Source organism: Euwallacea similis, chromosome 7 (assembly GCF_039881205.1).
Source record: "Euwallacea similis isolate ESF13 chromosome 7, ESF131.1, whole genome shotgun sequence".
Classification (NCBI taxonomy): Eukaryota; Metazoa; Arthropoda; class Insecta; order Coleoptera; family Curculionidae; genus Euwallacea; species Euwallacea similis.
Window position 1 is genome coordinate 2171297 of NC_089615.1, and position 27531 is coordinate 2198827.

The 27531-nt window shown below is 35.0% G+C and overlaps 2 protein-coding genes across 2 annotated transcripts in view; one reads left to right on the forward strand and one right to left on the reverse strand.

Moving 5' to 3' along the window:
• Positions 1-27531, reverse strand: part of LOC136409806 (dopamine receptor 1-like) — a 112511-nt gene that overhangs the window by 34623 nt on the left and 50357 nt on the right. The window lies entirely within an intron of this gene.
• LOC136410019 (facilitated trehalose transporter Tret1-2 homolog) lies at positions 701-5831 on the forward strand. Its single transcript, XM_066391916.1, has 6 exons — positions 701-863; positions 919-1001; positions 1052-1184; positions 1238-1414; positions 3872-4151; positions 4208-5831. The coding sequence occupies exons 2-6, from the start codon at positions 942-944 to the stop codon at positions 4986-4988; spliced, it is 1431 nt and encodes a 476-aa protein (XP_066248013.1). The 5' UTR covers positions 701-863; positions 919-941; the 3' UTR covers positions 4989-5831.

Below are 27531 nucleotides of genomic sequence, written 5' to 3' on the forward strand. Positions count from 1 at the left end.
TCTCCTTGGATTCACCACATTTTTTCTTTTCATTCTTTCCAGGTTGCACCCGTGTGTGCGCAGGCCCTTGGACATGCGCATCATGTGTATATAACATACGGCGTGTCCGAGATATCGATACACTGAGAAATATTTGAAATCCTCCCGTGACAGTGGGAGACGATTAGCAATCGAAAATCTAAATGGACTATCTTGTAGAACAGAAAAAGTGTGAAAGTAAAGTTTTGCTTGAAATTGAAACATAAGAAGTAATAAAATAATTGAAAATAATTGGAAGAAAAAAAGCGACTCGTGTAAAATGAGTGCTTTTTGGGACGCTGCGTATACTTACTTAATCATAACGTTTGTATTTGTACAGTTTTGAATTATGCATGTTCCAGTGACTATTTACACTGCACACACAAATGAAAGTCAAAACTCATATAAAAATGTTGAAATAAACAGGATTAATGCACTAAGTTAACAACAAATCCTTACAGAGTGTCACAACCAATGAAACTCTTGTAGATGGGTAATTTTCAATTGCGTTGGCCAATAGCGTCAATGCTACAAAGAAATTTCCGCGATAGTCTTATATCACGAACAAACCACATACTTTTAGCAGAGTTCTATTTCTTATCGCGTTAAGCAAACCAGATTTTCCATAATGTTATGGCGTAGTGGGATGAGAAAAAATAACATTAAAGTTTAAATAATTCAGCAAGTAGATTCATCGTTTAATTCATTACCCTTTTGATTGAGAATGATCTGCATATACGAGCAAATAATTAGTTTAAAAGGCCATAAAGTGGTTAGACAACGAGCCGGATAGCAGAGAAATAATTAATTTCCCCGATATGTATACATGTTTAGCCAGGAAACAAGTAAACAGTATAGACGTAACATCCTATAGGCTATTATCCACAATAACCATTGTAGCTTAGTATACTTAGTGTCCTGTAATGAGTGTAAACACCATTTGCGGTCACCAGAATAATACCATCAAGTTCAAATTTAGACAAGTAAGTTTCCTCGCCATTTAAGTGAATACTTTCCATTTTTTCTGGCACAGACCCTCACAGCATTAGGGCCCATACTAATCACAATAAGTCTAGGACTAGCTGAGGGATATTCGGCCATATTGTTGCCCCAACTTGAGGAAGATGAGACATGGAACGTCAGTTTGGAGCTATCTTCTTGGATTGGTAAATTTCCTGTATTTCGTCATATAAATATGGTAATTTTAGACTGCTTTCAGCCTCAATTGCCACCCTTCCAATGTCATCAGGATGCATCGTGGGGGGATTTTTAATGGAAATGATTGGCAGGAGAATGTTGCATTTGCTAACCTGCATTCCCTGTCTCATGGGATGGCTGCTGATTGCTTTCAGCGGTCATAGCATCGAGTTGTTGCTTGCAGGCAGATTTTTAACAGGTGCCTACGCTTTATTCTCAAATTTTTCTATTTACTTTTAATTTTCTGCAAATGTTTACGTTTTCTCAGTATAAACGCGACCCAAATAACTTGTGTATCTCAATTTAACATTAGAGGCAGCCTACGTAAGTCCCGTAAGCTCAAAAAATTAGTAATAGATGATATCACTTGGCCCCCTGTACCGCATGCTACGTGGGTAGTATCTTCACAACATTTAAGACCCATTTCTAAGCTGCGAGAGCGCGCTGAAGCTGATAATAAATTGGGGATTGTTCATTTATTTGCGTCTGTCTTAGCGGCACTTAGATTAGATTTATTTGCACGTTATCTACGCGGCGTATCAGTGTTATTGTTGAGAAAATGTTGTGGACAACAATCCATGAATATTCTCGGAAGAGCAGCAGAAGATTCATAACCGGCTCTGGTAAAATGAGTATCATCTCCGGGATTTGTCCTTAGTGCAAGTGATTAATTTTCCTGGAATTGCACGAATAAGAATCGTTAGATGATACTTCATAAAGAAAGGTTTTCAAGTTTAGGTTCAGGGACAATTACTAGAATAAGTCGAATTCAAATCGATTTTGGCTGATTAAAAATCACCAATTCAAGTTAGTTCAGGATACTCGACATTAGCCAATTCCGGCCGTCCCGGTTTACATTTGTTCAAACTACTGGACAGTCACGGAAACAAATCAATTGACGTTCCATTCTTAAAAAATCAGACAAACGGTAATTTATTCTAATTGAGATACTCCGCAATACTCACATTAGAGAGTGAAGAAGCGACCCCTAGGTTGATGAATTTAGGTCATACATAAATTACACGTTACATTGGTATGTGTCCGTACAGGTCTCATTAAAAATCGTTGTTAGGGTTAAATTAGGTTTCCTCCAAATTATTGAATATTTCTATTAGGGTCAATTTGTAGCGGCTCCCAAATTACAAATTGTCCATGTTTACGTCGATATGCATAAAGGGTGTGTGGAAATAACGTTGAAATGTTAAAATAATAAAAAAAGTCTTTATAAACATATCCCAAAAACTACTTCAAGGGGCTAGAACCCCTTAAAGAAAGAACGCTGAAGATGGTTTCTTTACAATATTTTCAAAATGGTTTGCGTTAAATAAATTCGGTATACTATAATAAGATGGAATAGGAAAACTTTCTTGTGTTAATAATTGCAGATTTTAGTCAGGGGCATCACATACAGAGGGTCTCCTGCGTAAATGTTGCCCTAATTTTTTTGTTTGTGGCAATTCTTAATTTTTGATACTAAATTACGGAATCTTAAGTATTTTTAGATAAAAACGATCCGCTTATTTCATCTTGTTAAAATAGACTGTTTTTCAGAAAAATGAGTTTTTATATATCGATGTACGATTACATAGACAAAGAAATGCATATTAATAAACGTAGTAGGGATCTTTGCATTATAATTTTAAAAACCATTTTTTTGGACACCAATAACAAGATTAATATCAATAAAGATTTATCCGTTATTAACATCAAATGTTGAAAATTATCTACATTCATTTCAGTGTATCCTCTAATTCTTTTCTACACAGTTTTTGATATCCTGGTAATCGTGAATCGGTTTATAAAAACTATTTTTTCTGGAAAACTATCTATCCTAATAAGATGAAATAACAGGACCTTTTTTACTTAAACGTATTCGAGATTTCGTAATTTGATTTAAAAATTAAGAAATGTTTTAGACAAAAAAGTTAAGATAATATTTACGTAGGATACCCTGTATGTGGTACCCTTGATTAAAATCTGCAATTATTAACACAAAAAAGTTTCCAACTTATTATAGAATATCGAATTTCATAAAAAAATTGTAAAATATTGTTAAAAAATTAATCATTTTCAGAGTTTCCTTTTAAGGGATTTTAGCCCCTTTAAGAAGCAATTTTTGGGGTAAGTTTATAAGAACTTTTTATTATTTTAACCTCTAGAATCATCTGCCGAAATATTTCAACGTTATTTCCGGACACCCTCTATTTATGTAAGTGCTTTGTGAAAAAATTCAGTACAATCGGTTTTCTACCATTCAATGTATTTATATGATATAAAAAAAAGTCCCTCTGGTTAGGATGGAAAAACTTTCCCTTAAGTCCTCAAAAAGAAACCCAAGGATTAGAGATTGAGTGAATTTCAACGAATCATGGTCAGCTCGAGGGCTTCAGCTGAACAGCTCTTCTAGAAAATTTAAAAGAGAATTAAGGGGAAGCAAAAGGATTTGCGAGAGAGAAAAAAAAAAGAATTCACGAATTTCCATTCTGATCATACATAATGAATTTCAATGGGTTTAATCCTAATAAATAAAGGTGCTCCTTTCTAGTTATGCGCTTCAGTGGAGCGAGAGTTACCTAATAGACTTATGCCTTTAATGACTTTTTAGAACAATTTTAGTTACTTCCGTATTGAAAGAAGTCATTTTTATACTTTTCAGGTATGTGCGTCGGAATCTTAAGCCCAGTTCTTTTGGTATATGTGGCCGAAACGTCCGATCCCTCCTTTAGAGGTTTTTTGCTGCCGGGCGTGTCTTTCGCTCTGAACTTAGGCATCGCGATAGCCCACATAATGGGAACTTACTTGAAGTGGAAACTTGTGGCATCGTTGGCCTGCACTTATCCCTTGCTCTGCTTTACTTTCATGCTTTTTGTCCCCGAATCGCCAACTTATTTGATTAAACAAGGAAAGATAGAACTTGCCACCAAAGGATTTATGTGGTAAGAAATGCTCCAAAAAGGACCAAATCCAAAATTGTTTTGTCAATATTTTTCAGGCTTCGTAGTGATTCTGAGGAATCACGATCCGAACTGAACATTCTGATATCAAAGCAACAACACGAAGCAACCCAACCGAAGAAAACCTTCGGGAAACATCTGCAAATATTCAAGAAACCCGAATTCTACAAACCCCTCATAATCCTCCTCGTGTTCTTCAGTACTATGCAATGGTCTGGCAACAACCCCATTGCATTCTACACTATTAACATCCTTAAAGAAGTCTTGGGAGACTCCTTGAATCCTTACACCTCTATGTTGATAATGGATGCTGTGAGGATCGTCGGTTCAATTATAGGGTGTTTTGGACAACGATATATGCCCAGACGACTTTTGATGGTTTTAAGTTGCTTAGGCACCTTAGTTTCATTATTAGTTCTCAGTATATATTCGTATTTGAACATTAACATTGCCTGGCTGGCAGTTTTGTGCCTAGTCAGCTATATTTTTTTCGTAAATTCTGGATTATTACCTCTGCCCTATTCGATGAGTGGAGAATTGTTTGCGCAATCTTCCAGAGGATTGGGCAGTGGGATCGTGACTTTGTTCAACATGATTCTGATGTTTGTTTTGGTGAAAATTACTCCAGCTTTGTTTTCTGAGCTTCACACAGGAGGTGCTTTTCTGCTGTTTGGGGTCAGTTGCTTGGTGGGAATGGTAGCACTAATTTGGTTGCTGCCCGAAACTAAGGACAAGAGCCTGCATGAGATTGAAGACTTTTTCAGAGGAACTGGAAGGGGAAAATCACAATCTGAGCCAAATAATCTTTCAATTCAATAAGTTTGATTAGGGATCTAATAAAATTCTATAGAACCGAAAAAGCTCATAAATTCCTTTGTAGGCTGTACGTATGTTATTGCGTATGGACATGGATGTTTAAGATATTTACACTTGTCAGGTATTCTTCGTCCATTTTTAGCCAAAATAAGCCACTCATGGAGGACTATTATTTCCTTTTCATCAACAATTATTTACACGCGTTCAATTGTACGCCTTTGCCTGCCACCATAAAATTAAACCTAAAGCTTCGTACAGACCTGAATATTTGGTCACATAACTAACTGAACGCTGAACAAAATACCAATTTGGACGGGGCGAGATACGCATTCACAGAGGCACAAATCGCAATCACACAATTTAATCGTTAGGTCTGGTTATTCCCATATTTCCGTGCCTTTATTGTGCAACTGTTTCAAAAGGGTCGAATTCATAAACCTCATTTTTATTTACACCCTACGAATAAAAGTCTAATCCCTGGAACACATTGGCACCGCGCGAGCAATGGTATTCGAGCAGCGCTGCTCGAGAAAAAAATCCTTTTAAGCATCGCGTGATAATTTTCACGGCGAGCAATGAAACGCGCAATGCTCATTACTCGAGCGGTGCCAATACAGTATGGCGCAAATGTATGGAATAAATTCATTATATTTATTTAAAATGGGCTATATTTGACAAAAATCCTATAACACGCCAATTTTAATTTTTAAGAGGCCTCATTCTAATAAACATTTTAGAGCCGCTTCGTCACCAGTGTGCGCGTAATGATGTAATCAAAAACTTTTTTAAATATAAATAAGAGTCATGTGACTCCTCTTTCGAAAGGTCTCTTCATCGCTTATTCAGCAGTATAATTATTTTTTCCTCAACTTTTAAATAAAATAGCTTATTTAGGAAAATTATTTAATTCTATTGTATTATAATAAATGCATAAAATATCTTATAAACATTCTATTTGTATTTTTGTTCTTTTTTGTGGTTAAAAAAAATACCGGAATAATAATAGCTACCTACTGGTACGCAAAATGATAAAAGAGCCGCATTCCAATTTCAAATTTATTAGTTGATATATTCCGAGTAAAATATTATAATTTTCATAAAGATATTAAAATAATTAATTAAATAATTAAGCTTACAGAGACTGAACAAATGGAAATTTTATTGAAGACTGGCTATAGAGATAGAGCAAGGACTCAGAGAGAAATATGTAATTTATTTAATGCTAAATACCCTAACCGAGAACGGGTTTCTAAATCAACAATTAGTAAACTAGTAAACTTGAGAAGAAGTTTCGCGATACCGGCTACGTCAAAGATCTCCCCACTGCTAGTAGAAAATCAATTTCCGAAATCAAGAAACTTGACGTGTTCTTTGCATTTTAAGAAGATCCCCATACTAGCTCAAAGCAAGTCTCACTGGATGATAATTTATCCCATTCAACGGAGCGCTAAAAAAGGAAAAGTGGCATTCGTACAAAGTACATTTGGTCCAGGAGCTGTCAGACCATTATGGAACGTTATAATAGAGATGAAGGTTGTCTAGCAAAAGTAATTTTTTTAAATGAAGTTACGTTTTTACTCAATGGTCACGTAAATTGTCAAACATACCGATACTGTGCACTTGAAAATCCACACTAGATCGAGAAGTGTGGCGTGCAATATTTGAAAAAGGTGAATATTTGGACCGGAATTGTGAACTACCAAATCATGGGAACATACCTTTTTTAGGAAAATTTAACTTGTGGTCGATATTTTCAATTTCTTTAGGAGTATCTGCTGTTACAACTGAATCAGCAATTTCCAAATAGAAATGATTTGTGGCGTCCTCGCACTATACCTTTTCTGCAAGAACCTACTTCAATAACGTTTTCTCATATAGATGGGTTGGGAGGAGAGAATCGATCGAATGGCCTCCAAGATCACCCAATTTGACTCCGTTGGACTTTTTTTATGGGAATACTTGAAGAGCAAATTTTATAAAATTCGACCACTTAATTTAAAAGAGTTGAAGGCGAGCATCAGAATGGATATTCCTTAAATAACCCCAGAGATTTTAGAAAATGTTAAAAAAGAATGTATTGCCTGAATTTCGCATTGAATAATTGCTGAAGGCTGTCAATTTGAGCATTTATTAAAATGTCATAGAATTAATCAATTTTACTAAATAAACCTTTTCATTTAAAACTTGAGAAAAAATAATTATACTGCTGAATAAGCCATAAAGAGACCTTCCGGAAGAGGTGTCACATGACCCCCATTTATATTTTAAAAAGTTTTTCATTACATCATCACGCTCACTCTGGTGATGTCAAGTCTTTAAAATGTTTAGTAGAATAAGGCCCCTTAAAAATTAAAATTGATATATTGTAGGATTTTTGTCAAATACCGTTCATTTTAGATATAACGAATTTATTTCATACATTTGCGCGATATTGTATGTGAGAGGCCGGGTCTATATCACTTTAGCACAACAAAAATGAATAATCTCTTTTTTTGAAAAAATGACTTCTTTGATTTTGTAATGAGAGATTCTTTACAAAAAATTGCGGATTTTTTCTTTTTTTTTAAATTATTTTTCATATAAGTATCTGCAATATCTGCAAGCTTTCGGGACCGTGGAGTGAATTGGGGTGCTGGGTGGGGTAAAATAAATCAAAAACATAATTGCATAATGAATAAATCATATAATGAAACTAACCTAACCTAACATTACCTTAACCAAACCCACCAAACTCTAAACTAACCCAACCAAGCTAATTTTACTCAAATAAAAATGAACTATTATAATTGAAAAAGGGTTAAAATACATATTTTTCAGCAATTTGTTCACAAATTTTTATATATTTATATTAATTAAAGAAAAAGAAAAAATCCGCACTTTTTTGCAAAGAATCACGCATTACAATATCAAAAAAGTCATTTTCCCAAAAAAGAAATGATTAATTTTTGTTGGGCTAAAGTGATATGAACCCTGAGAGGCCTTGCGCCAACCTGTTCGAGGGCTCGGGCTATGATATCCGGCTGGTTAAGATGCAGTATCTGTATTAGAAATGACAAAGCGACATAAACTGTCTCTTAATATTGCTTGGACTCTTCCAGTATTAAGCGCAGGGCTAACGTCTCGTTAAAATTAAATTTCTCTTAGCTGTTCTAAGATAAATGCGAGTGGTAATTTCTTTAGTTAATATCAAGTAAGCCTCCACCCACCAACATGTGACCATTCACATAAGATGAAATCCATATTTGTTCGCCTAACCGGAATCCTCTACATATTATCCATTCAGTCAAGTATAGGGCAAACAGCACATTGGACTAAAGGAACGGGAAAAAGTATATTTCATTACGAGACCGGAAAAAAGCATTTTCCCGTTCGCTCGTGGCTATTTCCTGTGTGAGAGCAACCGAACTCGATAGTTTTCATTATTTGACTCTGAAAATGATAAGCAATGCCTCGAATTGAATTACTTGTTCCCGAAGTTGATTTTTCTTATTTTTATATATAATAACTTTCTTGCCGTTTTGATTTATCCCTCAGTGCAGATTTATAACAGAAATCGACTGCATAAGGTAGAAAGTTTCATCGAATTACGATCCAAGATGAATAAGCAGGAATGTCGTTGATGCAATCTTATACCGCCTTTTTTCATAAAAATCGCTAAATGCGCATTTTCTTGATTCGCAAATTTTTCTATGGAAAGTTGAGATAACGGACCCATCCTTAAAGAGTATCTTCAGGTATTTGCATGCAGTTTTAAATTTTGAGGGGCCGATATAATCTGGCGCATGGCTGTATTTCCAAAGGTGCAATGAACAATACTTTTTTAAAATTTGTCTGTTTTCCGTCCTGTGTGGGGCATTTTGTATGCCTGTAGACTTAAAACGATGAGCAGTTTATACCAGAAAAATTTGGGTTGTAAATGGAGCTTCATCCAAGAAAAACTGAGTTTAATAATAAAGGTCTGAACTAACTTGTACTAACTTCAATAATCTATACTTATTCAAAGTTTGTGCTAAATATTTCAAAAGTTTGGTTATAGGTGTAGATAAAAAATAACGTCTAAATGTAACCTTTTTATCGCGCTTGAATGAATTCTATCAATTATTAAAAAAGTTTGGCGACTCAATTTCGTCCTTCCATTATTCAAAAGCCTCACTGAAATATTTATTGTTTCACGGTATTCTTACCTTACGCCCCACCTTAATCTCTTTTTTGCAACGTAAAATATAATTTCAACGCATTCTCGTGGGCCAAAAAAATCTAAAAATTGTATACTATTTATGCTAAATTTCATTCTCTATAATAGTCAAATGTTACCTACAGAATGACCGTAAAGCAGATTTGCACGCAAATTCTCATTTCATATTTTATCGCCTACTTCACATCACAACGATTTCTACATTAAGGCAAAAATTCCAAAATTAAACTGCTTCTTGCAGAAAATAAATCTTCTATTCAATTACCTAAAATCGACTAAACCCAACAAGGGCTATCGCACACGCCGCTTCATCTTCATTAATAAAACTTGGCTTTCTCCAGGCATCCAGGAAGAAATCCAATCTTAATGTTACTTACATAATAACTATCTATATCTTTTATACAGAGTCGTTATCCAGTGACAAATAGTCTTTGTTGTCGTGCCTTTTAACTCTAACAATACTATCAGGACTGTAACAGAATTCCCAGACCGATGTGGGGTTTGTTGCTGAGCTTAAGCAGTTCGGTTGGATCTCTCCTCCATTATGGATAAGCCCTGATTTAAGTGCCAGATGGAGAAGTTCTTTTGTGGTCGGGAATATTCATAAATCATTTCTAGAGCGCAAAACGACGGCAAAAAAGCTCTGCTAGGAAAGGAACTACGATTCGCTTACTGGGTTTTGTGCTTTGTGTAACTTCGAGCTTTCCGTGGAGAACGTACGATGAGCGAGAACTGGAATAACGAATTTAGAGAATGCGTTGGTTGCTTACCTTCGCATTACCAAACTTTGCGTTGTTGAGTGTTAAATTCGGATCGAGGGGGAGTTAATTAAACGTGCATGTTTTAGCTGAAACATTTACCAAAGAAATCAAACCACAACAAATTTTCCGGCGGGAGGGGGGAAGAGTAAATCGATGAAACGAACGTTCTCGTTAACAAAATTACGGTTCATCATCAAAGAGCTCTGCCAGGTGTATTCGGCCATTCATAATAATGCTTTAGAAATTGATTTAACACGAAACCGAACTCATTCTCAGTTTGAGGCGTCTCTTGTTTGGTCTTGGGGACCGAACTAGTTAACATAGTTTGATCGCTTTTACATTAAACAGACAGAGGGACTCTGCAAACTCGAATCGATTATTGGATCGCTTAATCCGGTTTTAGGATGAAGTGCCCTTTAACTAAAATCATTTAAAACAAACTAACTTGAATATTAAATTTGTCGAATAATTCAAGCAAAACGTTGTCATAAATAAAGAGCCAAAACACGAGCTCCGACGCATAAACTTTTAACTAGAAAACTTTCAAAGAGTAATATTATTAAACCTCAAATTGGTTAGCAAGCTTTTAAACGTTGATTAACTCATTATTCTATAGAGGTTCGTTAAAAGTGGCAAAGTTTTCCTCTTTTTGGATAAAACGGTTAGCACGCAGTCGAAATACCAGTTGCAATTCTCCAATACAATAATGGTCTCGTAGACGAAAATAGGAGATCGTTATGCAACTGGTTTAAAGTATTTAATTGATATCTTAATAATAAAGTAAGCTTTTCACCTTTATTTACAAAGAAATGATTTTAAATTGTGCCTTACCAAAGTCTTAACTTAAGCTCTGAAACCCTCACACGCTCGTATTCATATCGAATTAATTAGTGGTCTGTTATTTACCCGTTATGCAATAAATCTGAAGGTTTAGCTAAGGGGAAAACAACGTAGAATCCAACGTAGACTCAACCAGTCAATCTGTTTTAAAAGACTTTACTTACGCGACATTTCAGTTATATAGGGTGAGTCATAACTGAACCGACACGGAACAGGTGCATGTAGGGGAATTCAAAACGTGACAATTTGTTGAATACATTTTTTTCTACAATTGATAGTTGAAGATATATTAACCCCCGAAGTTGGTCTGCAAATTTTTAAAAAACGGCACATTTCAGTAATGAGTCATCACAACACAACCAAAGGAATATGTTTTATTTTTATCAACATTTTTAATTGGTAGAAATATGAAATCGATAGATGCTCAATAAGGGTTGGATTACGAGTAAAGTAAGCTTTAAAAGAGTTGTGATTTTTTTTTATCTGTAAAGTCACTATTAAACGAATAATGCCATTTAATAGCAAATGTAATTCTAAAACTTTTATTCCCTTTAAAAATTTGTCGAAAACCTTATCATTTTTGATAAAATCGCAGTTTAATAAAACCAAATTATACTTATAGAAATCTAAAGAGACAGGTCAAATGTAATGTCACGTACTCGTATTATAATGATGTAATGCCACATTTCGAATATCTGTTACTTATATGACTTTGGCAAATAACAACTAGCTTACCAGTCAAAAACGATGAAGTTATTATATATTACCAGTCAAAAACGATGAAGTTATTATATATTACCAGTCAAAAACCGGTAATCCCTTTAAATCCTTGCAAATTTGATTTGGCAGCCATACAGAGAATATTAGGTTTTTTAATTTGTATACTATTTTATGCTTTGTACCTTCTTTTTTGGTACACCCTGCATGAATTCTGATACCAAATTTAAATTCCTTCTTCAATTCTTTAGCTTTTTGGTTTCTTGCAGTATTTTCGTATGTTTCACTCTTTTCGTAGAATTTGCAAAAATATCTATCGATACCAATTAAACATGTAAAAAAGTAAAGAAAAAAATCATCTGATTTAGTTATCAACTATCTGAAGCAACTTGAAATATTTAATCAAATTTTTTGAAATAAAAATAAACCTAAACGAAATTAAATTTGAAAAATTGTTGAAAGTGTCTGAGAAAAAACATAAAACTTTGCCACCCTGTATATCGAAAATGGTACGTTTTTGAACATGGCTCAATTAGCATTATTTAAATTATTTTGCAGAGTACTAATCGCTCTCTGAAATATCTCCATGATGATAAGATACCCCTTGTATATCTCAAAATCTGCAGGTGCGCAAAGAAAAATAAAAATTTTTAACACTCAGTATATCGTAGACGAAACACTTGTCGACCCACGACGGTATAATTTTATATTACATTTAGGTATCGTATCTAACCTTGAAGTTAGAGCCGTAAAACTGGCATCTGACTAGGTTCAACCAACTCCCTCGAACCAAACCATGAAGACCACTCCTTCTTTCTACATCAGGGAATCAACCAGGAGGGAAAACGAATTATTAGTTTTTCCCTAACCAGCAGCATTTATTACCAAAAACTAGTGAAATGGGTCCCCCGCAAAGTGCTTATCGAAGTTCATAAATTAAAAATACCTATGCGTGTTGTTCTAACACTTAGGGTTTATGTTCTTGGTTTCTTTTCTTTTTCACTTTATTGCTTTTTTATGAAGACACATTCCCCGGAGAAAGTTATAAAGAAAAATTAGCCGTAAAAATGTTCTCGTTACTATTTCGGTAGCTTTGCGTTAAACAAAAGTGGGCAATTACTTTTTAGTGTGAACGGCAACGATGCATGGCTTCCTATTTTTTCATAAAACACCGAAGCACATGTGTGGGACTTATGGAGTAAAAAATTCTTTATTTTTTTGGCGAAAAAGAGGGAATAAGACTATCTGGTGTCAGCCAGCCCCTAGAAGATGTAAATAGCGGAATGTGATATAAGGCGAGTAAGAGGCAACTTGTATTTTCGTTTTGCCTGCAGCTACTTTACTATCTTACGAAATTATGGCTTGCAATGTATGATAGTCGCTTTTTATTTAATAAAACCTCCTTTCGCTTCCGACTCGATACCGAAATTTTACTTAAAATTTACGTAGAAAAGGAAAAATATAGCGAACGAAATATATCCAAGAACATTAAGAACAAATTTGCGGGGGGACCTATTTTTCTAAGCGACTTAATGGTTCATCTAGGTAAACGAAATTTATTGAAAATTCTTCTTATAGTTGCAGAAGCCTGGGAACCTTAACTTAAACTGCGTTGCTGTAGAAATAATACAGAAATGCGAAATTCCAAACTAACTTAAGTGCACTTGATAATAAAGTTAAAGCTTCTCAAAACGCCACTTCGTTACAGCTACCTTAAATTTCAACTTTAGCTGAATCTATAAGGTTTTATCGTAAAATCTTTCTTATGTACCTACTTTCCTGCATTAAAGCCCTTATTAACATAGAGTGTCTTCACCTTAGTTTTAAGTCATGGACATGGAAAAGGGTGAATATTTCATGTCGTTTATATAACGTTTATATAATGGTTTCTAATAATAATAGCGAATATAGTCATACGAAAGTTCATTGGAATACACACCAAGATTTATGGTAGGAAAATGCACTTTACTCTTTACCCTCTTTTTCCTTAGATATGCTAATATTAAACTACCAACAAAAAGCAGGGAGAATCCTGCGTTCTATAGAGATCCTTGAAAATTTCCATTGCTCAATGTATCACATTGTATTCTACATGGCCCATTGAGAGGAACTTGCTTTAACATGTCCGTCGAGCTTATTGCGTTGTCTATCGGCAAATTTAGTGCAGGATTAGAGCATTGTCATACATGCTCTACATAATTTATGAACATTGCGTGCAAAGGAATACTAGTATATTACTTTCAGCCCAGTTTTCCCAATGGAAACTACTATTAGACTAACCCATGAAGTGGTTGTAGTGCCAATGAACTTAGCGCAAGTTCACCAGCAAGTTTAGGTCTAAACTCAGTTCAACTTGTCTCAACTTTCGAGTTTGTCATAAGTTTATGTTAAGTAAGTCACTTTGTCTCAAGTCAAAATGTTGATTTAATTGTGCAAAATGGCAAGAACCCTCAATGATTTCAGTTATCTTCAGTATTCAAATCTTCGGTCTTGGCTTGTTTTAAGTGCCCCATGATCGCATAAATATTATTTCAATTCCAAAAAAAGGATTTGTTAATTTATTTTCTTAACACGAACTGTTGACTTTAACATTAATTTCCATGGTAACTTTAGGGAAAACATAAAGGGGATGAGGACATTGTGGCTGATTGGATCCCTAGGCAAATAATGGGCCATAGACGTGTCCTTATGAAGCTGTTACTCAACTGATTTAAAAACATAAAGAAATAATTTGAAAATTACTACTAGTGTTTTAAGAGAATAATATAATAATGAAGAATTGTATAACTAAGCTGCAGTTACAGTGAACTATTTTTGTATTTTTGTAATATATAGATTGTAAATATTATGTTTAAGTTGCATTAATGAGGGTCATCTGGAATTGATATACCCCTGAGGTACGCCCCTGGTAGGCATTAGTTGGTGCCAGAGAGTTTCCCGTGTTATACTTTGTTAGTATTGGAATTTCCCGCAATAGACTTTGGCGGCCCTATAATTGCAGTCCCAATTCCCATTTAAAGCACCACGGTTGAATGCGGTGGGTAGTGTAGATAGTACCAGGGTACGCCCATAGTTTACCACCATGAGCTTTAATTTTTAAGGATTGGTAGGACATGTACAGGAGCTACTCTTCGTGGTTCGGTCAGTCACTGGCAACTCAGAAGCCGTGTCCGCGCTTGCAAATTCATAAAGTACTCTGTCCTTCGCTTTGTCTCCATTTGTATTAATAAACGCACATTTCTAATCCTTTCTCCTGACCAGTAATATCTTTCATGGATATAAACGCCATCCTATATCTACGTTAATATCAAAACCTGATATCACAATATTAATATACAAGAGATAATAACCTTAATCGAAAACACAAATTGAAATAATACCTCATTTATACCCTGTATTGTGATTTTTTCTACAATCAACTGCACTTTGTGCCGTGAGCACAATTTGCAAATCCAATCATTTACCTCCACACTGTTTGTTTTAGATGAAAATTGAATGCCCATTTTGATGACCATGAACAAAACAAATTTACCGTTCTAGGCCACCAGGACAAAGCGTCTAGAAAATAGGCAATTCGTATGTATTAAACATATGCAGTTTTAATGTCACAGAAACACATTGTTTTAACCGACCTTCAAATGCTATTTTGCATCTTCTCTTGAGTTTTAAATAGTTATGTCAACGAGAATTTCCAGATGTGGAAATGAGAGCATTATTCTAAGTTATCCTGCAATCTTGCGAAAATGTAGGATAGAAAGGATGCTTTCAGGAACAATAGGTACCCATGTAATATTCATAAATCTTCATGTTTCTCTTTATTTGATATATGAATAGTAAATTCAGAGTTCAGAGAAATAAGGCTTAAAGTTGTCTCTCTATAATCGGTCTTACACGAGTGCAAACTAAACAGAAATTTCCTCATCTGCTAGGGCTCTCGGGCCATGAACAGTGTTCGATAGTCGCCTTTCTATATTTGCTAGATTGATACATTTCCGTAGTAAATATCAAAGGAAGTCAACTTGTCTATCTAGAGAGATAAGAAATTATGTGCGTCATAAACTTAAAAATTATGTATTACACGTGCGACTAAGGTAATAAAGCTTAGCTTGGAAGCAGGAAACTCCCTTAAAAGAGCTAACCTCTTTTCGAATACTTTTTAAAGTTTTGAGCGAGGTAATGAAATTTGTAATTCAATAAAAACAGAATCCAGACGAGAGCAATTTTAGAACGAGATAATTTGCATCGGAGGTACCATAAAAGTCTTGGAATATTGTTTCAGAAGCAGTTAGAAAATCGGTTACGGCTATTGCCTAAATGTCTTTTACTTAGTTTTACAATTTGATTGCTTTTGATAAAATAATCGGCTTATCTCGATCCATTTATTTTTCCAATTTTGCATTTTAATCGATCACCTTTCTTTCACATAATTTTTATGAGGTGTTCAGGAATTTTTATTCTTTGCATTGTTGCGGAACAGTATACAGGGTGTCCCAGAAATAAGTGCCATAATTTCGACAAGTAACAGAACTCATCAATAGTAACAACTTTTGTCAAAGAAGTTTTTTTTAAGTCACATTTACTTCCGGTATTTTTACCTATTAAAACCACTCTATGGCACCGTTTATGGATTTAAAAAAAAATCCAAATACACACTGGATATTTTGTTGATGTTTTCTTATCGTAAATTTTTTTTACTAACCGTGTGTCAAGCTCGATGCACCGCAAGGCTTGTATTGTTTACGATTGATACGTGTCGTTTCTGTTATTGTGTCAACGTTTAGTATTAAGACATTTTCGTGTGAAATGCCGCGTTTTACAAATAATGAATACACTGATATGGTGTTAGCTTATGGGGAAGCCCGTGAAAATTCTAATCGGGCTCGTAGGAGGTTTAGGCTCGTAGGGTTCTTTGTAGGTAAGTCAAAAATTTAAATTATTATAACAGTAAATAACGTAAAACCCCAATAACCAGTAACTCCTCCTACTTAGCTGTACACGTTTATTGACTATTTGCAAAAAAGACATGCACGTCAGAAAGCAGGCAAAAAATTCGGTAGGTATCTATGCAAAGAATCCGAAGTAGGATAAACAATTTTAGACGCCATAGGCGAGCAACGGAATTGTAATAAATCTTTTAATGAATTGAACTGGAAAACTATATCTCTTACGCAAAAAATGTACTTGAAAAAAAAGTTGCTTTTTACGAGGTCTATTATTGATTCAAATTATGGCACTTATTTCTGGGACACCCTGTATTATACAACGAACACTAATGTGAGTCATATGAGTAGGAAATTGTCTTTTTGTGCAAGTTGCTTCGTCACCTGCCACACGTGTGCAACATTTAACGCTCGTGCGTTAAGAACTATTTTCTTTGCTTGTTACGTAAACAACTATTATCTGCCAAGTGCGGAAAGTGTGCCACACTAGATCGCAATTAGCGTGCGCGGTTAGCGCAATGAACGTACATAATATAAATAGTTGGTGATGATTATTTTCACAAAGCATTGTGGTTAAATATTATTTTTTACGACTACAACAATTCATGAAAAATAAAAGGGATTTACCGCTTGAAATTTCAAAATTCGAGACAGCTTTCAGCAAAATTGCCGCCGGGCTGCTGATGTTTATTCGTTTGCCTCGTCGCTGCGGATGCCAGTATGAAGTGGGAAATAAGCTGATTTCCTTATCGTTGCGCGCGCAACCAGCAGGAAATGAAAGTGTACGAAAATTGACGGTCACTCAAGAAAATTATGTCTCATATTATCTCTTCCTTTTCTTCATATTCCAGCCAGCTTAGCCACATCGAACACTCCCATACCACTTTGAATGCTTGCAATGTACAGAACGTACTGGGAAAAGTTTTAATAGAAGTTTCTATAGCTCTAAGCTCAGAGTTAATTTCAAGCTTCGCGCGGCGGACTATTCCAGAATTATATAATCACGTATCTTTTTATGTTTTTTTTTTAGGAATAATTAGATTCCTATCGGACTACAACTTTTTCTGAATCCAACTCGATATTTTATCTCTGAAAAAAAAAACAGACTGAAAACATTTATGCATGTTCTGTGACCATCATTCTTTATCTGGCTAAAACTTCGTGGGACGATATTTATATGTTCAAAGCTGCGAGCAACAGTCGGTTCCGATATAAACTTCCTGCAGAAGCCGCAATCATAGAGCAGAACGCGATAGTTGGAGCAACAATAATTCCGCTTTCGTAGAGGCGCTTTTAAATAGCGTTTTAGCTTAAATTGCTTCTCGTAAACTTGTCTTAGAGGCGGCGTTTCGGCATTGGTTCTAATGCAGGGAATTATGATTTATTAAGGTTTCATAAGTGTGTAATAATGGAATCACGTTCGTTTCTTATTATTGGCGATATGTATAAAATTTATTGTTGGCTAGTTGGATAAAATTGAATTTCTCCCCTCTAGGGTGGGAGTTATGTTCATATTCAGCTTCATCGAGACGGGATTATACACGCCGTTATTGCATAAATATATTATGCAGAGTCGTTTTAACTGCTCTCATGGAAACTAATTATCCAGTGGAAATCGACATTTGGAAGCTAACTTAAAAGTCAGTCGCTCCATCGGTCTCGAAAAGGTTTCAAGGGTAAAATGCTCATTATTCACCAATGGGATTGCGTGACCCACGCTATAAAACATATGGCAAAATCCTTTTCCCGTGGTTGGGAATCTGGCTTTTAGTCTGAAATTGCTCAAAATGTATTTGCTGCAAAATACAGATTAGGGCGAATTAAAGATACTGAGAAGAAGCGGGTCGGGCACCTTGCCAAGGGAACTAATTTCTTAATGCAGAAAAGAGCAGATTTTATGTTCCAAATATTAGATTTATAAAGCCAAGAAACAGCAGCTGCAAATATACCTAATAGATGACATAAAATCCAATAAACTGACTAAAGTAAGCATCGAAAAGGTTAAGCTAAATAGCATGAATGCATGAAAGTTCAATCCATTATTTCTGGATAAAACGCCATAAATGGATGGTAAAATATAGTACAGGAAATGCCAGCACGTTTCATGGAATTGGACAGGTAGGTACTGAACACATGTTTTACTTTACTTACTACTAACATTTTTACGACAGCATAATACTAGTGTAGTAAATTATTGTTAACTGAATGTTAGTGAAATTTTCATAAAGGTGAAAGGAACATTAAATGAGAATATAAATAAACATGAAACCCGACAGTTAGGTAATGATTTTCCTTAGAATAGTCACAACGCAAGAGAATTCTAGAGGCGCATTTAAATTAAATTGAACTAGAGTAAATGAAAGTATGAATGAATTCGTTCTTGTTCCCTCATTTATTAATAATTCACTGCACATTAGAATTAAGCGTTCGTTCTTCATTGAAATTTTCAGAGCTTAGCGAGCAAATACCTTCACTCTCAGCTCGAATTCTCATAAAATTATATTGAGGTGTTAAATAGAAATAAAGGCAGGGAGTCTAATTGAAGCAGAACGAATAAAAGCCGATCGATTAGGAACATTTAAAAATAATATGTAGGACTAAAAATCGCCGGAAAGGAATTTTTCGCAACCTCAATTTTCGGCACCCGTCGGTACCAAAATGGCCCCGTATTCCAGAAATTAAAACAGATTTTGCAAAGCGGTTTGCGTAGAGCTATAAAGCGCATCGAGGCGATTAATTTGATGTACTTTTAAGGCAATTGCTTCACACGTTCTCGAAATATCTGTGTTTGAAGTTTGTGCAAACATGTGGGCGAGTACTACTATTGAGGGATGACCATGGATTTTCAATGACAACTTTTAATGAGTCTAGTGACAATAGAAACCGAAGTTTTGTGGTAAATAAGATTTCATTGAACTGTCTGTATGGCTTGTTTCAATAAAGTAAGTTACATTAAAGTCAATATAAGTTTTAATGGAATTGTCGACCCTGCAAACATAACATTTTAATCTAAGTTTGATTTATTTGTGAAATTCATCTTATAGAACGAGAAAAATGGCATTTTATCAGAGCAGTCGCTTCATAAGATTCTGAATTAAGTAGTCAAAGAGGTTTGAGTCATAGCTTCTCTTAGAAGCAATCTGTTTCATGGGCTCTAAGTCTGGACCAATGAAAGGCCGTTATTTACTATTTTATCATTTGGGAGGAGCCGGCTAAATTGAACTCTTTCTCTCAGAAATTGCATAAATGGCAGTAGCATAATTTCATACCCTACAAAATCTTGTTACAAATTAAATTCCTGTCTGTTTAAAATGCTTTTTTAGACTTTCTAGGCTCCTTACATCAGGATGTCCTCTATTAGGAAATCGTTGTGCGTAAACTCGAGATAAATAAACAATTTTATTACATGAATTAATTGCATAAATCATACTAAAAGGTTCTTGTTGAGTATATTTCATTTTGATGGCCAATTTTAAAATAAGCAGATTTTGAAAAACAGAAAATCGTAAAGGAGCTATAAAATCTTAAAACAAACAACATAGAAACCATGGTAACACATGCTAAACAGTCAGACACTTAGCCATGAATGCAAGTTTTCTTGAAATAATTAATAATTACATTTATTTTAAGATAAATATTACATATTTTATACCAAAATGAAGAAAATTAAATTTTCTTTGTTTCTGCGTCATAAAAAGTACACCGTCTTATTCAAGTTGAAAAAATGAAAATTAAAGTTGTTATTGAGAACACCCTGTGTGTGTTTTTGGCTAAACGAGTATTCGTACCCACTAAGGTGGTCATATATGAGAATCCATCTGAAAATGATAAAAATCTAATTTAAGCTAACTTCGATATTAATTTTTTTATCAGGCAATGCAAATCGGTAAGTAAAAAAAATCTAGGAGCTAATACAAGCTCAAGAGAGGATTCTATCACGTGAAAAAATACAAGTGTTGTCATTTAAAAAAATTACAATTTATGACGCCCAGCTTTTTTGGGACATCTTGTAGGATTGCCACTAATTTAAAAATTTACCTTCATTAGCCTGATATACATCCCCATAATTAATATTTTATGAAATCACACATAAACCCATAGAAGTCCGAGGGCTGTTAAGTGGACATCCTGTATAATAAACATTTAATTTCCTTTATAAATTAAATCACAACCATTTTCATCAAAATTAATATAAACACTCCCGATTGCACATCTTTCTCCACTCCTGGAAACGTATATAAGTGTAAACTCATATGTTATCTCGACGAATTTGCCAGTTGGCTGGACATGACCTATTTATTAACACTCTTCACATGTGGCCAACTGGGGTGACAACCCTCGTCCGAGATTATAGAATATGGAGGAGATAACCCAGTTTTGCAAACAAGTGAGGGTCTCGACTAAATGTAAATCTATCGACAATGTGAGGACGTGCCTTAACCTTAACCCAATTTGCATCTGATTAAGCCTTACTTAATTACCTTGGCCGGTGCGGAATATATAGGGTTTATCAATAGGGATATTGTTCCCTCCTAAACATGAGCTGTCTCCGTTCTACATGCTATAATGAATTAGTAACAATTTGTCTTTCAGTTTCCAGCGTGTGATTCATTTTGCGGGCTGCAGGAAAGCCAGTAATTCGAATGGTTCAGCAATTCAGGAAAATGGAAATTAAAGAGGGGTATTCTTCTTGCAAATTTATTCATTTATCTTTTTAGCGGACCAGTTTCGGCTTATCTAGAAGATCTTCTGTGCACAGAATACGCTTCACCTGTATATTCCAACACTCCGGATTTTGGAGCAGTGAAAGGCTGCTGTGTGAATAGAATGACAAAAAGATGAATAAATTTGCACGAAGGATTCGTCACGATAATTTTTCATTTCCTCTGTTAATTCCGCTCATTCGATACTGCTTCCAATTGATTTGTTCGGGAATTGTTCCAATAGCGCATATCTCGGCAATATATTATCTGTGGCAAAATATTGGCGCATATTGTGAGTTGCTAATTTATCGGGACCTGAATGTGGCTAGCATTGAGTTCTGGCGAAATTCGGCTGAATTCCTAAAGTTCTGGAAACTTCACGTGGACAAAGCCTTTCAATTCAATTCCGTGTCCTTGTAACATATACTAGAAACATGAAATAACATTTCTAGGAAAAACTTCTTTTGATCGTCGAAATTTCAATATCTTGTTATCATATTATTAAACCTGAAGCCTTGTGGTTACAAAACCACCTGTACCCTTTCGATGTTAAGCAGAGACGTATCCCTGAGGCCTTCGGAAGCGCCCGAAAAGGCAAAGCCCTTGGAAACTGGCAAAAAAACCGAAAATGCAAATACGTTTTGACGGTGAGTATATTATTGAAATTCCCTTTGTGAATTTACTTTAAGCTTTATTGACGGGGAATTACTGGAGAAATTGGTTGTCGAGAAGGGTTCGACACTGTTGTAGGTGAAGGGATTCTCAAGCTGCCTTATAATACGGAATCTTTTCGCATCTTCCTCCCCAAGAGACTTCACCCTAGGGTTATGCAAATCCACTATCAGCAAACTGGCAAACTATTAAAGGCGAAAAAGTTATGTAAATCATCCTTTTCGAGTAAAGAGAGGTCTTTGTATGGTCATTAAGTGCACGTTCGTTATTTTCGCGTAGTTAAACATTTCAATTTGCGACCTGCAAACTCCGTTAGCAACTCCGTCGGTTGAGTAAATGAACTTTCCGAGGGCGAAAAGCAAATTTGAGGACTTTTACTGTTAATTAAACACTCCATTGGCTGGTCAGATAACTGCCAATACCCGTGGGTGTTAACAACCTTGATGGTAGTCAAGAAGCAAATTTTAACTCACATTAATTATCATTTTCCTGGGATAATTAACTTCGTGAAGTTTAAATAGGCCTGCGGGTGATTGTTCTTCCAATTAATTAGGAATATTGTGGCCTATGGGGCCAGCGAAAAAAAGAAAAGATTTTATTCCATTTTCATCTTCAGGTTCCCCTTGCCAGGACAGCTCGTTTAACTCTGTGGCTCACGAGGCTAATACCATAACTAACAGTGGTTTTATACGATTTACATGTATTCAATCTCAGTAAAACTCTTGATCTTCTTACTTCCCTCGGCCTCTTGTTATCATGTATAAATAAGAAGCTGGAAATCCCCTTCCAACGGAATTCTACACAAAACTGGCATCCGGCAAAGCAGCTTACCTGGAAAAAAAGAAATTTAAATGTTATTTAAAATACCGACACCTCCAGCTTTAGGAAACGCTACGCAGCTAGCCAAGACCAATTTAAAATATCACATATTCGTTCAGAAGAACTGACAAAAATATATTACAGAAAATGTAAATACTTTGGCTGAAATGAGGAGATTTCTTGATTAACTTGTTAATCAGGGGCCTTTGCCTGGTAATGTTTAATACTTCTGAGTTACCACACATCGAAAATTTTACCTCAGGAATTTTCTAGGTGAATGAACCGATAGCTGGAAAAATACTCGAACCTGTCTTGCAATAATTCCTTTTAAAAGGCCTCATCAAGTAGTTTATGACCCTAAAAGAAACAAGAATTTCTCAAAGTGTATTACGTGGGCTGACTAAAAAAATGTTTAAACTCGGATAACTGACAATTTTGCAATGGATAAAAGTATTGACTCGAAGAGATCTTAAAAAATTAATAAGTTTTCCTACCCCCATTTAAAAATATCGGAGTAAAAACCCTTCTCCTCGCTAGGGACTGGGGACAACTTGGATGGAAAATTTAGAATAGAATTTGCCCCGAGAAATTATTCAACGGATCCAGGTTTTTTCGTTTGTAATCTGAAAAATCGGGGGAGAAATATATCTTGATGACGCACCCTTCATTACTTCCCCGTGCTGTACAGCTGTAACTCAAAAACGTAAATTAAAAATGGGATTGTTGAATGCAAATCATGAGAGAGGAAGGAAACGTAAAGTTAAATCTCTTCAGGTTCCTTTATGGATTATTTTCAATGTTCAAAATTTTCATCCCTATCCAGCTACCCCTAGTAACTTTTCATTTTCAAATAGAAAGGTACCAGTGTAGTGTGTTAAATGAAGGGTAATGCAATAAGGGGTATAGCGGTAAACTCAGAAGTAAAATTTTATCAACAGTTTCCTTAAAAATATAAAATTATTAGATAGAAAATAAAGTAACTCATTTAGAAATTATTGCCTTAAATAAAATTGAAATTTCTACAATAAATGCTTAAATTAGCTGCCAGTAATAATTTAGCAATGACCCAGTTGTTCCTCGAACCCTTTTATGCAATTATCCAGTGTTGTCTATTTGAATTTCAAGACATAAAATATTTAAATTTTGAGGTCGATTTTTGTAAACGGAACTCTTTAAGTGACCTATAAAAAAATTCAAGGAGCGTAAAATCTGGAGATCGTGGCGACCATTCTATTGTGCCTTTTGTAGAGATCCATCTCTTACGGAAAATCTTATTGAGATACTTTCTTACAGCCATAACCTAATATGATGATGCACTTACTCCCCATTTTCTCCAGGAAAAATTGCGGCAATTGATGGAATTATTTCATTTTGCAATAATTGCAAGTATGATGTGTTATTTAAGTTCCCTTCTATGAAAAATAAACTAATGAACTGGTGGTCGATTATACTAATCTGTACATTGAGTTTTTACAAATATTGTGCATGTAGAGTTCGCATTCAATGAGGATTATTTGTAGACCAGTAGTGACAATTATGTCTATGAATAGATCCATTTAAACTGTTGGTTTTATTAGCGGATTTTAATGAAACACAGTTGAAGAGTAAATAAAAATTATGTAATAAAGGAATAAGTAAAAATAAAAAAGAGGTAAAATAGAAACGTGTTGACTGAAATCTCGGAAGGCAGGAAGGTGACTGACTTTTTAATTGATGATTACCTCCTACGAAAAGCATGAATTGATTGTTTACATTATGGCGTCTCGGTATATCGCTCGCCGTCTTCATAAATAATCTAAAAAGGAAAAATTGATGAACAGCTATCGAAATGGCATTTGGAATATTATTTATTTCAATATAAACAAAATATTGCTTCATCCAAAAATAAAATTTTAGAAAAGAACCTATTATCCTGAACGTTCTTTTCTTGCATCAATTCACAAAATTCTATTCTACGATCAAAATCTTAAAGCCACAATTCTTGGGTAAAGGAAATTTTATATCGAAGAAATTTTTCTCGTTTTAAAAGATTGCATACTGATTTTGCAGATACATCAAATTCATCGTCAAGTTTGCTGATAGATATGATGAGATATCTCATCATATCTAGTTTTCATGAATATTTAGTGCTTTATCGCCGCCAGTTGCTGTTTGAGGTCTTCCATACTTTGGAGCAGCTTTCCCACTTCCAATTTGCTGAAATTTTTCAGTAATCCGACAAACTACAGTTTTATTAATAGGTCAGTCTGGATATTTCTCATTAAATATGAGACACACCTCTTCATAAGTTCTTTCGTGATCTCCATACCCTGAAAAGATTAAAATTTCAATTCTTTGCTCCTCAGATGAACGATCCATTTTTTTATATTCTAATATGCATGGTATTTGCCTAATAACTGAATACTACAATTCTATGAAAAACAAAATATTTTGTTTTTAAAAAATTGTTTATATTTTAAATAATTTGGAATTTCTACGTCTTATTTTTCATTTTTTCACTCTTTTTTAAAGTAAAATAAGTACAGATTGTCTATGTAGGAAGCAAAGATTAAAAGTTTTAATCTTTCTAGGATATCGATTTTGCTCTTTTTTTTAAAGAAAATTGTAGATCCAATGTTAATTTTGAGAATACCGTTATGTCCCTTATTGGATTACCTTTCAATTGATGTACTACACTGCGTACCTTCCCTGTTAAAAATAAAGAGTTGGTAGGGGTAGCTAAATAGAGGTGAAAAATTTGAACATCGAAAATAATGAATTAAATGTATTTTTTAAAATAAAATTATAAGTTTTTAAGCATTTTTTTAAATATCAGGTTTATGAAAGTTATAAACCCGTTGCAATACTTTTTACGAGCGCCGTATAAACGTGAATCAGCTAATGAACCCTAAGGCAGCTGGAGCTTGTTAAAGGGTGGGCTCTCAAAGTCTCTCCTGAAGGTTTCCTCTAATTACATAATATTCCACTATTTGAGCTCACATTCTTTAAATTTTCCTTCTAAGAAATTTCGAAAACTTCCATAATTCTCTGCACTCCGCCTCCTCATCTTTGGTCTTAACGAACAACATCAAATTCTCATTCAACTTCTAACTAAAACTTCCGACGGGAGTGAGATAGTAAATCAGAGAAATGCTTTCGCCCAATTCAAACCCGCAGCCCGACTCTGTCCATGCTAGTTATCTTTCCTAATTAAATTGCATGTTATGGATAATAACCAAATCAAGTTACTTCCTTGTTTAATTCGGGTATACACAAAACGTAGTAATTACACTAACTCAATTGGAAAACTATGTTAGTAACTACAGTTAGCTGTGACTGTCTCGCACCTGAGCTTTCCTTGGCTTAATTGCACTGATTAATCAATCAGTATGACATAAAATTATTTTTGAAAAGGTCAAAACTCGCTAAATCTCCAATGAACGACGATATTCTGCAGCACCACTTCCATGAAGTCTTTAACGCTCTTCAGGACAAACAAAACATTGCAATATTCACTAAAATCAAATACACCAAGCAGCCCAGAGTGAAGCGGACGTTCTGCAACATCCTCACTGCTTCTCAAGTAAATTCTGGAACGTCTTTGGATACAACTGGAGACCAAGTGCATACCACCAGAAAATTTGATCCTCAGAGTATAGGGCAAACACAATTTGGCAGCAGGTCCTCAACTGCAAGTGCGACCACAGAAAAAACCGGTTTTAGACCTTCATCAAATTTGATGATGTCCATACCAATGTTACCAAACGGGTTCTCGAAGGGTTCAGGAAGTTCTAGATCCATATCACCACATCGTGTGACTCCTGGACCTATGGACAGTGGTGGTAGGTATTGGTCCTGGAAAGATGATACCAATGATACGTTGGGGGAGTGCCGCCTCATGCGGAAACAGGGGTCTTGGGAGCGAAGAAATTACGTTCAAAAAAATATAATTTCCGAGGGAATATAATTCAGTCTGTCAAAAGTTTTTATGACGTTTTTTCTTTGAATCGTAATTTTCTCCGAAAACATCAACTTTAGGGATAGGGCTCGTTAATATACGATTACCCCAAGCAATTAAAATGCGTGAAGTAAAACGTTTTACCGCACTTGTGCAGGCAAAGATTTACAGCACGCTAATTTTTAGTTGAATTTACAGGAGGCAACAAAGTTAACATAAAACATATGCCCTGCCAGGAAAAGTACGGCACGCAACACTTGCGATAGCGCCTCTTTCGAGCACTGGATTTCTTACCATCTGCAATCAGTGTGCAGTGAAGTATCGCTTTCCTCACTTGTTAGGTAAATAACCGATCATTCAAATTTATTAACGAACAGAACTTAGAGTGTATGATTGAAGAAGTGTTTTGCGTACGTAAATGAAATTGCTGTTATTCTCGCTGTCCAAAGAATGTTTTCGGTATTTATACTGAACAAAAATTCCCATTATTCGAGTACTCTGAAGACACATTTAAAAGCTAGAGGCTTGGAGTGAAAATTAATTAAAAACGTTCTAGAGTAGACAAATAACGTTAAGTTCAAACGTGCTTTCGAGCGAATTTATTGACAAACAAATTCAGACAATTTAATTAAGTGCAGAGCGGTTAGGAATTGGCCTGTTGATCTCCACTTGCACTGCATGGTTCAGCATAAGTATCTCCTGTTCTTTCCAAACAAAAAATAACTTCCAATTTGCTCCATAAATTTGCTCAGCCAATTGTGTGTTTAATATTGGCGTATATCCAGAGTCATTATCATGAAATTCAACTCCGAAAACCCCAAACATTCTCCACTGAGTAAAGTTCACAACGAATGGACAAAGTTTGAATAAACTCAAATCTCATTGTAGACCCTAATGAATTTAAAAGACTTTTCTTTTTCCCTTATTATTGCTGCGAGATGCATTATCTCACTCGCTACGGT

Excerpts from the sequence above, each read along its gene's own strand:
- LOC136410019 (XM_066391916.1), top strand. The coding sequence starts at position 942 with ATGAGTGTAAACACCATTTGCGGTCACCAGAATAATACCATCAAGTTC. Across the intron at positions 1,185-1,237 it reads GGAGCTATCTTCTTGGATTG|CCTCAATTGCCACCCTTCCA; the intron begins GTAAATTTCCTG and ends GACTGCTTTCAG. Across the intron at positions 4,152-4,207 it reads GCCACCAAAGGATTTATGTG|GCTTCGTAGTGATTCTGAGG; the intron begins GTAAGAAATGCT and ends AATATTTTTCAG.